Source organism: Sceloporus occidentalis, unplaced genomic scaffold (assembly GCF_023333645.1).
Source record: "Sceloporus occidentalis isolate IW3139 unplaced genomic scaffold, rSceOcc1.0.p SCAF_10, whole genome shotgun sequence".
Classification (NCBI taxonomy): Eukaryota; Metazoa; Chordata; class Lepidosauria; order Squamata; family Phrynosomatidae; genus Sceloporus; species Sceloporus occidentalis.
This window is the reverse complement of record NW_028316990.1, coordinates 30787669-30803379: the sequence shown is the minus strand read 5'-3', so window position 1 is coordinate 30803379 and position 15711 is coordinate 30787669. Positions and strand designations below refer to the sequence as shown.

General features: G+C 44.4%; 1 protein-coding gene across 1 annotated transcript; it reads right to left on the bottom strand.

Moving 5' to 3' along the window:
* Positions 1 to 3469: 3469 nt before the first annotated feature.
* LOC149306322 (protein PERCC1-like) lies at positions 3470 to 12079 on the bottom strand. Its single transcript, XM_089539550.1, has 2 exons — positions 12051 to 12079; positions 3470 to 4377 (listed from the first exon to the last, which is right to left on the bottom strand). Exon 2 carries the CDS (start codon positions 4337 to 4339, stop codon positions 3470 to 3472), a length of 870 nt encoding a protein of 289 aa, XP_089395676.1. The 5' UTR covers positions 4340 to 4377; positions 12051 to 12079.
* Positions 12080 to 15711: the final 3632 nt, after the last annotated feature.

The window sequence follows — 15711 nt, the reverse complement described above, 5'->3', positions numbered from 1 at the left end:
GGTTGTTAACAGGTGTGGCTTTTGCCTGGTTAATGAACCAGAGGAAGAAAAGACATTGACCTGTTCCCGCAGGAAGTACAAGGAGAAACGCAAACCTTGGCTCTTTTCAGGTAACAAAGCAGGCTATGCTCAAGCAAATCCAGTCTGGACTTCAATTACTTCTGTGTTTATTTTATTAAAGGTATATCCGGCCTTGGCACAGAAATTGCACTCAAGGTGGCTGGCAGTGATAAAACGCAGCTGGAACAGAACATCTGAATTGCAATGTGGCAGTAGGAGCAGCGCTTCATTGCCGTAAAAGATCAGAGGCAAATTTGTCCAAATCCTGCCGACAGAGCAATCCAAAAGGAAGACACAGAAAATAGGGAAAGGTCATAAAGATAGCAAAGCAGGGTGACCAAAATGGTGAAGGGTCTGGGAACCATGCCCTATGAGAAACAACGTATGGAGCTGGAAATGTTTAGCCTGGAGAAGAGAAGGTTAAGAAGTGATATGATAGCCCTATTTAAATACTTGAAGGGATGTCATGTTGAGGAGGGAGCAAGCTTGTTTTCTGCTGCTCCAGAGAGTAGGACCCAGAGCAACGGATGGAAGCTACAGGAAAAGAGATTCCACCTCAACATTAGGAGGACCTTCCTGAGAGTAAGGGCTGTTAGACAGTGAAACAGACTCCTTCCTCGGAGTGTAGTGGAGCCTCCTTCCTTGGAGGACTTTAAACAGAGATTGGATGGCCATCTATCAGGGGTGCTTTGAGTGAGAGTTCCTGCATGGCAGAATGAGGTTGGACTGGATGGCCCTTGTGTTGTCTTCCAGCTCTATGATTCTATGATTAATTAACACAGTTTAACACTGATGAAACCGTCATGGGTCCATCCATCCTATGGCATCCCAGGATTTGTAGTTTGTTGTGGCACCAGAGCGCTCTGAAAGAGATGTCTTAATTAGCTGACAAAATTACAAATCCCAGAATTTCATAGCATGGAGCTGTGGCAGTTAAAGCGTTGTCAAACTGCATTAATTCTGCAGTGTAGACGCAGCCTGGGTTGCTTCGGTGTGCCAGTGAGTTCTATTATCCCAATAGCCGCAAGAGAGCAGTCTTGAGCAAGGAACCAAGAGAGGTGACCGACCCTTAAGTAGGAAATAATGCTTGATCTCATGTGCCCATTGTATTCCATTTCCATGTTGTTGTTGTTTTAAACATCATGATTTCTGAGCATAGCTTCCACAAACTATACCTTTCTGGATGCATCCTATCCTAAAATAGGTGCTTTTGTGCATGTGTGTTGTGTACCTGCAAGTCATTTGTTACTTAGGACAGCCCTAAGGTGAACCTATGACAGGGTTTTCTTGGCAGGTTTCATCGGAGGGGGGTTGCCATTGCCATCCTCTGAGGCTGAGAGAGTGTGACCAATTATTGCCCAAGGAGGGTTTCCATGGCATAGCAGATAACAGAACCCAGGGCTCAGGTTGTAGTAGTCCAATGCTCCAACCACTACACTACACTGGCTCTCTGTGTTTTTAATACACATTTTATCGTTTCTTTCCATATATATATATATATATATATATATATATATATAAACCTAAGAATATGGCTGGCACCTTGTTAGTGGTTTATACAAATGTTTGTTGTTGTTGTACGCCTTCAAGTCTTTTCTGACTCATGGCAACCTTAAAGGAACTAACCTGTCACAAGGTTTTCTTGATAGATGTTGTGCACATGGGATTTGCCTTTGCCGGCCTCTGAGGCTGAGAGGATGTGACTTGCCCAAGGCCACCCATGGTTGAACAGGGATTTGAACCCTGGTCTCCCAGTGTCCTCGTCCTGTTGGCTCCATGCAGACATACATCCAAAGCATTTCTATGTACTTCACTTCTTTAGTGACTGTGGATGTCATAAACTGCCACTTCTCTCAAGGATCTGCCCAGGCTTTAATGTCATTGTGTGCCTACGAGTCCATTCCAACTTATGGTGACCCTAAAAGCGAACCTATCACAGGGTTTTCTTGGCAGGATTTGTTCAGAGGAGGTTTGCCATTGCCTTTAACTGAGGCTGAGAGCATGTAACTTGGCCAAGATCACCCAATGGATTTCCATAGCTGGGAATCAGACCCTCCAGAGTCGTGGTCCGATCCTCAAACCACTACACCAGGCTGACTCCCAGGATTTATCAGCTCGGCTTAAAAAGAGGGTGGGGAAGAAGAGATAGGAGGCTGCTTTCCTGGAGATAAGAGTCTTTCAGAGGTAAGAGGAGTGGGTTGCTTAGCAGGAGACAAAAGGCTTTGCCAATTGCGCATGCTCCCACATGCACCCACAACACACACACAGAGGTGCTTTTGTTTCCAGGCATTCCAATCATTATACCATAGGTATCGGCTGGGGTTTGGTTCCAGAATCCCCAACTGATACCAAAATCAAAAGGATGTTTACGTCCCATTACATATAATGGATCTTGACATGGTGATCCTTATATACAATGGCAAAATCAAGTTTTGCTTTTTATGAAATTTATATATATATATATTGTATATTTTCAAGCCACAGATGCTTGAACCCATGGATGAAGAATCAGTGGAAAAGGAGGACGGACTGTATTATTTCCTAGACACACACACACAGCAACCCCTTCCTTGTCTTTGTATTTCAAAGCCATTCTACCTCATATCCCTTTCTTTTGGTGTTTAGTGATTATAACCTTTAACTTTAATGTGATGAGCACTTTGTCTGATTTTGAGCATGAAAAGCTGACAGACATATATAGTCACCCCTCCATGTCCGCGGACTTGAGATCCGCAGCCTTAAAAATCCACAGAGGGGTGACTGCCATTAACGTCAATGGGGTGCGTGCCTGTGGCATGCGCCCTGCATGCATGCACCCCATTCAACTTTATGGAGCTTGAATATGTGTGAGTTTTGGAACTCGTGGCAGGGGGCGGAATGGATCCCCCGTAAGTTCCGGGGGTCAGCTGTACAAATGTCTTATTCAGATCCTTTAAAGCTCAGTCCCAGATGGCACTCCCACCTGGGCATTCAAAAAAATTAAAAGCAGTGCCTAGGTGGAGAGAATAGAGAAGGCTGGTGTTGCTTTTAGGTGTTCCCAGGATTTTAAGGGTGAGTTGCTATTGCCAATGAAACCCTAAATAAATCTATCCACTGCAGGCCTGTCTATACTTGGAAACTGAGGAGGGAAGAGACTATGCTATGCTATGCTATGCTATGCTATGCTATCATATCCTTCGAGTATATACTTTGAGACTTGGCAGACCCAAGGATCTCTTCCTACCCTAATTATTTTATTATCATTGCTCCTTGCCAACATCCTTACAGGGTCAGGATCTTTGTCTGGGGAAAGAACTTGAGGAGACAGACATTTCCTCCGAAATCTTTATTTACAAATATACAAACTGAGGAGAGAAGAGTGACTCCTAAACCCCAGATAGGGCAGAAGGTGCAAAAGCATTCCCGACTCTCATAGACCACCAAAGTGATCCGCGTCAGTCACCTGTTGGTTACCTTCACTGGTATGCTCTCGGCTGGCATTAAGATCTTCCTGGCAAGTTTCGGAGGTCCAGTTGGCCAGAAGGTCACTAAAATCTGGAGGATTGCCATTGAGCATGCATATGGGGCTGAGAGATGGCTCCTTCCAAAACGATGGAGGCAGCTTTCGGCTGTGCATCGGAGGGACGTGGCCATACTTCAGCCTCAATTTCTTGTTGCCAGAGGGAAACGGCTGCTTGGTGCACCTGCGCAAGCCATACTCAAAGAGCTCGGCCAAGGGTCCCAACTTCTCAGCCTCATCCTTGCTGCAGAAAGATCTCTGCAGCTCCCCATCTACCTGCTCTGGAGGCTTCGGGGAGGCAGAAGGTCCTTCTTCTTCTTCCTCCAACTCCCTGCCATGAGAAATCCTGACCAAGTCAGTGTAATACAAGACCTGCCCAGATAGTTGCGGGGAGCAGCAGTCCTCGTAGATGTTGCAAGCATCGGAGCCTTCCTCTTTGCTTTTTCTGCCGAAATACCTTTGGATGTCATCGCTGATGCGCTCGGCGAAGCGAAGGAGCTGCCCTGGCATTTCCGTGCCGCTCAAACTGGATTCGGCCACCAAATCCTCTTCCTTTCCACCAGGACTATGGCCTGCAGAATTATCCATCATTTCCACAGCTTCCCTTTCTTCTTCTTCTTCTTCTTCCTCTCCTTCCTCCTCCTCTTCTTCCTCTATTTCTTCCTCCTCTGATAAATCTTGGAATATCATCTCCTGGCAGTCAGCGGCAGAGAGGAACGAATGCTGGAAGGCTGCTGAGAGCCTGAACTTGCTGAGGCTTTGGATGACGCCGGCAGCCATTTTCGCCCTTGGAACTGTTTTGTGCTTGAATCTTTAGCCTAAACCACAGATGGAAGGACAAATTGTTAGATGCACAAGGAAGCCATTTTTACAGTCATCATTGACTGTAAGAAGCTGAAACATGGGTGAAAATGAGAGTCACCTTAGATGTTCAGGGGAATGTGTATTCCTTGTGATCATTCTGTTTTGACTCCTATGGCAGGATTTTCTCAGAGATATGTGCCTCAGCAATTGCACTTGCAAAGTACGTTTGTGTTTACTTTCCAATAACCAGTCACAAAATAAAGTACACTAAAAGCAAGATGCGGAGAAGCATTGTGTTGTGCCAAACTGCCTTGTGCAACAGTTCAGATGCTAACAGGTGAGAATTTAGAAAAGTTACCTCTTCTTCATGGTCTCTCCAAATCACACAAATGGGTTATTCTGCGCCTGTGCAGTAGCCTGGCTTGTACCAAGGGCAATCTAGAAGTTGTTGTCCAGAAATGTAATGTACTATCTATTCGCATCGCTTATTCACACTGCTGACAACGCACATCTTTTTTAAAAACTCAGGAAAACACCCAATCGATTATCCCAAGTTAAATGGTTTTTTTGGCAAACTTTACTGGATGTGTTCAAAATGTATGTGAGCAACAGAAATTCATCCCACATTCATCCTGGATTTTTTTCACCGTCTGAATAACCTATAGAATATATATGTACAATGATACGAATCATGTCACTCACGCATTCTGGGTTTGTTATTCACACCATGGAATCGCATCTATGTGGCATCTCTGCAAGTTCGGTTGTTCACACATGCCAGCATCGCAAATAAAGATGGAGGCCACTATGCGAATGCATTTGGAACACATTCAAGGCATGCCGCATTTTATCCCAGGTCTATTCGGATCTGTTTGCATCAGTTAGTTATACAACTGATGATGTGGATCTTTTTAAAAAGACTCAGGGAAAACCCCAATATTGATTATCCTGCGGGTTAGTCACACTGTGAAAATAATCCAGGATGAATCTGGGTTAAATCTCTGTTGTTCACACGCATCCCGAATGCACCCAATTAAGTTGGGGCAGGCTGCGAAAAACCCACTTAATCCAGAATAATCAATATTGGTCTTTTCTCCAAGTTTTTTAAAAATATCCTTATCATTGGTAGTGTGAATAACCAATGCAAATGGATCCGAATTGACCCAGGATAAAATGTTGCATGCCCCAAAAGGGGTTCTGAATGCATTTGCGTCATCAACTCCATCTTTATTCGAATGCTTGCATGTGTGAGCAATGGAAGTCGCAGAAATGCGCATCGACGTGGTTCCATAGTGTGAATAACAAAACCGGAATGCATGCGGTGAGATGATTCGCATTGTCGCGCTTATAAAAGGGACATCTGAATGACTCCCCCCAGATTAAGTGGGCTATTTGGCAGCCCCCCAAAAAACCTTAATCAGGTGCATACGGTATGCATGTGAACATCCTGGAAGGAAAAGGAAGTGGTCCCATCCACTCCATTGCTCCAATTCGCTGCATAAACATAGACACAATGGCTCCCAGTTGGAGACTCTGAGCATGTGTTCCTCCCCCCCCCCCCCATTTGCCAGGAGGTGACCCCCTCTTACCTGTCCGCCGCTGGTTAGACCCCCTGATTCCTTCTCTGCCAACTCTCAACCCTTCCACCTGGGGCTGAAGTATTTATAGTGGATCTGTGAAACTAGGGGCTAGCAAATATTTGGTGGCTGTATTGTAATCGTAGACTCGGTCAACAAAACTCGGGTTTGCTTTAGTGCCCAGCAACCAGAGAACACCGTAGACAAGGAGCCAGCAAGGACAGGAGATAGGGCTCACCTTAATGGCGGAGTTCCTGGGGGATTCTGGAGTGTTATTCCTGCTGATTCTCCCTATTAGGTCTGCCGCTCCAGCTGCCAAGCTGCCCCGGACACAGGTTGACAGAGGACTCTTATCTCCTGCGTTGATTTGGAGACTAAATCAAGCCTTGTCAAATAGGCGTAAAATTAAATTTCATGGTATTTTGACTTCAGGAGTAGGCATCATCTCCAGAAGAAAGTTAATGCTTCTTCAACAACTCATGTGCAAATAATAGGTGCCAGGCCAGAAGTGGAGAGCGGCTGGCTGGCTACCGAGTGAGGTCTTGCCATTCAAAGCTCCTGTACATAGAAATGCTCCATTCTGGTCCTTTGGAATATACAGATTTTCTATTTCAGTTGGTAGGGGATAGCTCTAATACACACACACACATATACTGCAAGGTCAATAATGCAATTATACCATAATATTGCCAAATTACATTTGTATTTGAGAGGTAATGGATTCTTATTTATTACACAAAACATGTTCTTAAGTAATACGTAGAACGTTATCCACTTGCAAAGGCTATCTTTTCTTCTTCTGAAACAGAGAGTTTGCAGTCAGAGGTCAGGAAAGTTACTTTGTAGGACTACAACTCCCATGGATCCTCAGACAGTGCGCCCAATGGATTGCAATCCTTTGTTGTTGTTGTTGTTGTGTGCTCTCAAGTTGTTTCCGACTTATGGCAACCCTAAGGTGAGCCTATCATGGGGTTTTCTTGGCAAGTTTCTTCAGAGGTATTTTGCCATTGCCATTCTCTGAGGCTGAGAGATTGTGACCTGCCCAAGGGAACCCAGTGGTTTTCCTTGGCTAAGTGGGGATTCGAACTATGATTTCCAGATTCTTAGTCCAGCACTTAAACCACTACACCTCACTGGTTCTACCGCTTTCGTGGCCAAGCCAGGATCTTTAGGTTGGACTGAAACTACCTAGCCACATACCTGGGAGTAAATCCCACTAAACTGTAGGTGCATCTACACTGTAGAAATAATGTAATTCAACACCACTTTAACTACCGTTGTCCCATCCTACAGAATCCTGGGATTTGTAGTTTTGTGAGGCACCAGCACTCTTTAGCAAAGAAGGCTAAAGACCTTGCAAAACTACCAAACCCAGGATTCCATAGGATGGTGCTACAGCACTTAACCAGCATTATTTCTACAGTGTAGATGCACCCGCAGTAAGGCTTACTTCTGAGTAGCCATATATCAGACTCCAGAGTATTTTTGCTTAAATTCGGTATGAGATATTTCTCAGTGGACTTGCTTAAAAATTGCTCTGTCTGTTCCAAATGCGCAGCAATGTCAATGGCATTTATTCTCATGCGCATTTTAATACATGTATTTATTTGGGCCATGTAAGTAGCAGCCTCTAGGGCACAGAGGTGGTGCTGAACAGCAGGGCAGCGCAATATTTCTTTATTCTCCATAGTCCTGATGAAAGCTGAGGATCAAAAAAAGTTTCATTTGTGGACTCCAGGTCCCATAATCCACAGTCAGCACGGCTGGCAAAGTTCCAGGGATCAACAGTTCGCATCTGGATAACAGATTGAGTAGCCGACACAACGGCCGCCTTATTGCAGTCTCCAACTATTGTGTTCCTATTCAAATTACCCATTTGTGTGTATAATATAAAATTAGCATATGCACGTTTTGAACAAATCTGTGTGTTGGCCAGTCCTCTTTTTTGATGATGCCTTCCCCTCTTTTTGGACACTGTCTTAAGTGCACACATTGATTTGACCTGCAGTGCTACAGTTGGGCAGTTTGGTCCTCCAGTGCTCAAGAACACGAACGCCACCTTCAGCATCTGGATGGAAAAGCAGAATAAATAGGAAACACAGTCGAATGGGATGCCTTTGCCAGGAAAAAGTGGTTCAAGTCCCGTGAGAGCATAAGAAGGCATAGTACAAGTTTTGATCTCTGTCATGCTGCATTTTTATATATTTATATGCTCGCTTGGAACAAAAAGCCTTCAAAGCAGTGTAAAGGTAAAGGTAGTCTCTTGACATGAATGCCTAGCCATAACCAACTGTAGGAGGTGGTGCTCATCTCCGTTTCTATGCCAAAGAGCCAGTGTTGTCCATGGACTGCTCTGGTGGCCATGTGGCCAGCATGACTGCACTGAATATGCTGTTACCTTCCCACTGAAAAGTGGTACCTATTTATCGCATGCTTTCAAACTGCTAGGTTGGCAGAAGTTGGGACTAGTGACAGGAACTCACCCCATCATGTGGCACTCGGGCCTTAAACTGCCAACCTCCCAATCTGCTGATTATCAGAACTGGCATTTTAACCACGAAGTCACCGCATCCCACGGTGTACAAAGCAGTGTACGGAGTTACAAAACAAGCAACTCTTGAGCCTTAAATGCTACACATGGTCTTTCTCTCCTATTTTCCAACATAGATAGTGGATGTGACCCATCAGAGCTAGTCCATAGACAAATTAGACAGTTGGAATGGCTTTCTGTGGCATGCACAACTTAATAAAACTGACCCACCAATGACACTACCTTTCCATGATGGTGGAGTTGCATGCTCCTGTGAAGCAAAAGGCTATGCTGATGGCAGCAATGCTGCTGGTAGGGTCTCCCATGTCAGGCATGCTTTTGCTGAAGAGCCAGACTAAATGTGCCCAACTGCTACTGGGCAGCAGCAGTAGTGGCAGAGGGTCTCTTAGAGACAATGGCAGTGGCACCATAACTAACGCTTGCTAGTACTGCGCCGAAGGAGGCATGGTAATCCCCTTTTGAATATATTTCACCACAAAAACTCTATAATGAGAAAATCTAAAATGAGACAAGAGATAGTGCCAGAAGATGACACTCCCAAGTAGGAAGGCATTCAGTCAGCTACTGGGAAAGAGCAGAGGATGACTAGGAGTAGCACTGTGGCTAAGTTTGCAACTGGATTCAAGCCAAAAGGATGTTCGGCTGCCGATGTGCTCTGAGATGAAAGGAAAATCCTAAAATGCACAGCACATATTATAGGGACATGGAATGTGAGAAGCATGAATCGAGGGGAAGCTAGACATAGTAAAACATGAAATAGAACATGTAAACATGGCGATACTTGGATTGAGTGAGCTAAAGCGGACAGGAGTGAAATGTTTCCGATCAGATAATTACACAGTGTTTTACTCAGGACATGAAAATCTTAAGAAGAAATGGGGCGGCATTTATAGTGTGGAGGGATGCAGCAAAAACAGTCCAAGGATATAATGCAAAGCCTGACCAAATCATGTCAATAAGACTTCAGGGAAAACCCATCAATATAACCATAATCCAAGTTTACGATTCTACAGACTAACATGGCTATATCTTTGAAAGATAAGAGAGGTTTAAGAGATGACATGACGACCATGTTCAAATATTTGAAGGGATGTCATATTATGGATGGAGCAAGCTTGTTTTTCTGCTGCTCCGGAGGACACTGAACAAGGGATTCAAACTACAAGATTCCACCTAAACATTCGGAACAACTTCCTGATGGTAAGAGCTCTTCTAAAGTAGAATAAATTACATCGAAGGATGATAGCGTCTCCTTCTTTGGAGGTTTTTAAGCAGAGGCTAGATGTCCATCTGTTGGGGGTGCTTGGATTGTGTGTTCCTGCATAATATAATGGAGCTGGACTGGATGCCACTTGGGGGGGTCTCCTCAAATTCTATGATTCTATGTATGTTCAACCAAAGCTTGCCTGTCCTTCATCATTTGATGTTGCTTGGACACACATGACCCAGCTTTCATCTGTATGTTGGAGGGTATGCATCAAACAAAGTGAGATGTCCACCTCAGCCAACAGATGTCCCAGGTTTTAATCTATGAAATGTCGGAAGGTATTAACTTTTCCAAACTCTGGTTCAACTTCTAGAAAGGTGCTGGGTTTTAAAAATCCTGTCCTTTGGAGATTCCATTGGTGTCACACGCTCTCAGCCTCAGGATAAGATCAATGGCAAACCAGCTCTGAACGAATCTGGCCAAGAAAACCCTATGATAGGTCCACCTTAGTGTCGCCATAAGTCAGAAACAACTGGAAGGTGCATGACAGCAATAGATTGGAAGAAGCCATTGCTTTTCTTCTCCTTGGAGATGGTGCCACGATGCCCACCCAGACTCTCTTCTCCAATGCCCTTTGCCCAAAATGATGGGCAGCCCAGCCCACACATGGGAGCACTTAGCCTTCGCCAAACATTCACACTGGCAGCCCTCCTGCCTCAATAGCAGCTATCTAACCCATTTGCTGGCTCGACAAACATGTTTAGATACACAGCAGCAACTGATAAGCCAAGCCAGGCATCGCCCCTTCAATCTGCTCTCCTGACGTCACTCTGTGGCTTGTTGCCTCTGCCTCCTTGCAGGACAGATAGGGAAACAGGTAAAGGTAGGTTTTGAGACACTAGGGGTATGGAAGGTGGAAAGAGCTAGGAACGCAACATTAGGATCTTTACGGTTTGCAAACGCCCCCATAAACAGCACATCTTCCAACTGTCTGGCTTGATCTTCTGTCATCCCGCTTGTTCAGCTGCTTTGGAAATGCACTGGTTTCTCTGCTTGCTCCCACTTTTCCTCTTTGTACTCAGCTTACTGCAAACTGAATTCAAAGTGAAAAAAGTAGTTTGCACTCAGTTAAGGGTGCATCTGCACTGTAGAAATAATGCAGTTCAACACCACTTTACAGTGTTGTAGCTCCATCCTACAGTATCCTGGGATTTGTAACTTTATAAGGTCGTTCACCTTCTCTGCCAAAGCATTCTGATGTCTCACAAAAGGATAAAACCCAGGATTGTGTAGCATGACAAGTGGTGCCCAACTGCATGGTTTCTGCAGTGTAGATGCAGTGGCATCACTAGGATTGGGGTCATCCGGCGCATTAACTCATGGCATCACCCCCCTGGACCTCCTTCCATACCAAACCATACAGAATCATTATTTTGGGGGGGACTAATGTGACTCACAAATTGTAATTCCTATATATCACTGACTGTAGTGGCAACCATTAATATATTTTGAGATATTATAGGTTTAATGTATTATGTCATTTTCGATGTGTTTTTTTCATTATTTATGTAGGTGTTACTTACGTTTATGTTTAATGCATTGTGCCATTTTTGATGTGTTCTTTTCTTATGTACTTTGGTGTTACTTATGTTTAGTGTATGGAATGTAGGTGATAATATGTGCTACTTTAAGTGATAAAAGATTTTATTGTAGCAAAAGAGAAAAGAAAGAGGAGTGAAATATCTGAGCTTGTTTAATGAAGAATCTGTACCAACTATTGGTTCAGTGGCAGAGCACCTGTGTTGCATGCAGAATATCCTGGCTTCAGACCTCAGTCTTTCCAGGTAGGGCTGAGGAAGCTTCCTATGTGGGATCTGGGTCTGCGTTCACATTGGAGAAATAACCTGGTTTGGCACCGCTTTAACTGCCCTGGCTCAAGGCTATGGAATTCTGGGAGTTGGAGTTTGTTGTACAGCCCAGAGCAGAGCTTCATGACACGTCACAGTTCCTCTTAACTAATCGAGTTTGGACAGCGCAACGCCGGGCGACGGAGCATATGTCTGGGCATATGGTTCTTTTGGGCAGCCTCTTCTCTTGGCTAGGATGTTCTCATAAAATGAAAGCTCTGCTCGCCTTTCTGCCCAGCTCACTCCTCTCTTATCAACCCACTGGCTTGGAGGCGGCAGCAAAGGTGCGTCTGGGCTTGGGGCTGCCGCGCCATCCCTATGAGAGGATTCTGGGCCCTCTCTTTGGTTTCCGTGCAGGAAAAATCAATAGCTCCAATATGTTAGCACTCCAAATGAGCTGCAATAATATTACACTGGCCATTAACCCCACAAGCACTCGGCTCACCTCCATCCATTAAAAGGCAGTCACTTTCTGCATGCCTCTATTCACCGGGACCATAAAAGCGGAGCCGGGGACTTAGTGTTTCAGTCTCTTGGCTGGATAGGATGGAAGAGAGAGATTGGGCACTCTGGTCAAGATGGATTTTGCTTGGAGAAATACATCTATTGTTTTGTTCTGCTCATTTTCCCAAGGGAAAGATGACACTTAAAGGGTGCATTTTTATCCCAGAAAATCTCTTCCACACTCCATAATATCTAGCGCATTGATACCGCTTTACCATTCCATGGCTCCATCCTTCGGAATCCCTGGAATTGCCTAAAAGAAGAGAGAGAGAAATCTTTCAGATGAATGAAAGAAGTAAACATATAAAGGTGTCCAATAATATCGACATTATAATCCTTAAGATGAACGGTAAACATCGGAGATCATCGCATGAGGCTTTGAAAACAGCAATGAAAGCTAGAGAATAGCACCCCTGGCAATACTTATGATGCGTCATTGTGTGTTGTCGCTGCTTTGCTATGGGACGTTGTGAGAGCATCCCTTTTCATGGATGGGGAAAACTTGTCAATAAGCTCCCAATTGTACTGATGTGTCATTCATCCTCAGGTGCAAAATGTCACTCCCATGACATTTTGTCAAGCATCTCCATCTTTCCCACAGTTCCTCCCTTGCTATTCCTAAGCAGTCTGTTTTCCTTAATATTTTTTAAAAATCCTCCTCTTTATTTGACTTAAATTATATTAGCATAACTCCAGAAGTGTGTTAAAAACTAAATTTAAACAACCCAAAGGCATGGTGGGCAGAGAATAGGGCAGGAGGGTGAGGTTGAGGGACCATCAATGCCAGAAACAGCCTCACTTGCGCTATTGAATCCCATTGTGGGAGAAATCCAGGATATACATCTTTGACATAAATAAAATACTCTGGAGATATGCAATAATGAATACTCCCAAACTGGTATGCAATCGTTTTCTTCCATTAACACGACTGCAGCAAGAACGGGGCTCATGTGAATTGATGGCAATACAAAAGTGAATTTAAATACAGTGGGCCCTTGGTGTCGGCTGGTGTTTGGTTCCAGTTAAAGCAGTGTCAAATTGCATTAGTATAGCACTGTGGATGCAATCTCAGGTCCTGGAGAATCTCCTGCCGATGAATATGTATCAAGGCATAGGATACATACCTTTCTTTCCAAACCTTCCTTCCTTCCTATCTATCATTCTCTTTCTAACCTGTTCATCTCTTTTTGACACAACATGGTCACAGGCCTTGTCTGCACTGTAGGGATAAAACCATTTTCACACCACTTCAGCTGCCATGGCTCAGTGCTATGGACTTCTATGGACTTCAAGCATCCACGTTTGGAAAATAGGACCCATGGATACCAAAATCCGTGGATGCTCAAGTCCCATTATATACAATGGTGTAGTAAGACAGTGTTCCTTATATTAAAAGGGCAAAATCAAGGTTTGCTTTTGGGAATGTGTACATTTTATATAAAATATTTTCCAACCGTGGATGCTTGAATTCCATAGAGTTCCATAGCACTGAGCTATGGCAGTTAAAGTAGCATGAAACGGCTTTATATCCGCAGCGCAGACAAGGCCTATCATCATTCTTGTGCAGAAAGAGATGAACAGGTTTGAGTGTGTGTGTGTGTGTGTGTGTGTGCGTGTGCGTGTGTATTTCAGTGCCCTCTACTGTCTCAGATCAGAGCTGCATAGCCCTGGGTTATTGTCTCATTGGGATGAGATTTTTTCCAGTGCTCCATGGTCTGAAAACACAGGTACTTGGAATCACAGACTCACAGATTTAGGAACAGACCCCAAGGGCCATCCAATCCAACCCCGTTTTGCCATGCAGGAACTCTCCATCAAAGCATCCCCATTTACAGATGGCCATCCAGTCTCTGTTTAAAGACCTCCAAAGATGAGACTCTACCACTCTCCAAGGCATCATCTTTCACTGTCAAACAGCTCTTACTGTCAGGGCATTCTTCCTAATGTTGAGCTGGACTCTCTTTCCCTGTAGCTTGCATCCATTGCTCTGGGTCCTAGTCTCTGGAGCAGCAGAAAACAAGCTTGCTCCCTCCTCCATGTGACATCCCTTCAAGTATTTAAACAGGGCTATCATACCACCTCTTAACCGTCTCTTCTTCAGGCTAAGCATCCTCCTCATAAGGAGTTATTAATAGAGCAAACATTAAGCACTTGGAGAAAAAGATTTTTTGGGGGGGGATGTGATAAATGAAATGAAAATAAAAGTGATGACGACAGTTAGGAAGAATTCATCAAAATAAAGGTGAATATACTGTAAGCAAATTAACAAAAACAGGCAAACAGAGAAGAGTCTTATAATCACATTATAAGTACATAAAAGGGTTTTTTTGGGGGGAAAGTTAAATATTTTGTGTTGATATTGTATTAAGGCAACTCATTTTGAAGAGAAGGGTGTGGTTGAAGTGAAGTATTTGGGCTGATAATAAGGAATCTGTGTGGCAGAACTTATCTAATGGAAGTCGAGAGAATCTATTGGAACAAAAGAATCAAGAGAATGTACTGTTGCAAATGATTTTATTTGTGTGTGTGTGTGTGTGTGTGTGTGTGTATATATATATATATATATATATATATATATGTTAATCTCTAATGCCCTTTCTGAAATACACTTGTCCCTCCACATTTGCTAAGGTCAGGGGCACAAGACCCCCTTGAATATTTATAAACTACAAATAACAGAAACACCATGTGTTTACCCAAGAGGACACCTCTCTAGGAATCTCTAGGTCCTCCAGTGAAACTCTATGGTCAACATTCACCAGACATTGAGTTGCGCTGGAGGAGCTACAAAGGCCTTGTGGAGTGTTATCTCTAGGAATCTCTGGGCCCTCCAGTGAAACTCTATGGTCAACATTCACTAGACATTGACCATAGAGTTGCGCTGGAGGAGCTACAAAGGCCTTGTGGAGTGTCCTCTCTAGGAATCTCTGGGCCCTCCAGTGAAACTCTATGGTCAGACACTGGCCATAGAGTTGCGCTGGAGGAGCTACAAATGCCTTGTGGAGTGTCCTCTCTAGGAATCTCTGGGCCCTCCAGTGAAACTCTATGGTCAACATTCACCAGACATTGACCATAGAGTTGCACTGGAGGAGCTACAAAGACCTAGTGGAGTGTCCTCTCTAGGAATCTAGGTCTTTCAGTGCAACTATTGGTTAAAGTTGACCATAGAGTTGCCCTGGAGGACCTCGATATTCCTAGAGAGGAACATATTAATAAAATCCGTGACCAATCAAATCCGCAAATATGGAGGAGCCCTTAGTGTAGCACTGTTTCTGCTCTCATAGGAGAGTAACCCCAGTGGGTGATCTCTCTCAGCCTCAGAGGATAGCCGTGGCCGAAAGGACCCTCAACAGCAACCCTCATGATGTGGCCTCTATGGTATATCTATGGTTACAATAAGGAGCCAAAGGCGGCCTCTCCTCGGGAGAACCACAACTCCCAAAATGCATTGCGGCGAGGGAGGCTGTGCGTCAGAAGCGTCGCCTTAGTCAGGCGGCGCAGTATACTACGACTCCCAGCGTGCCTTGCGCGGCCGAGAGACGTCGACGAGGCGACGACGTAAGAAGTACCGCCCCCTTTTTTCCCATCGTGCCCCGCGGCGG

Excerpts from the sequence above, each read along its gene's own strand:
- LOC149306322 (XM_089539550.1), bottom strand. The coding sequence starts at position 4,339 with ATGGCTGCCGGCGTCATCCAAAGCCTCAGCAAGTTCAGGCTCTCAGCA.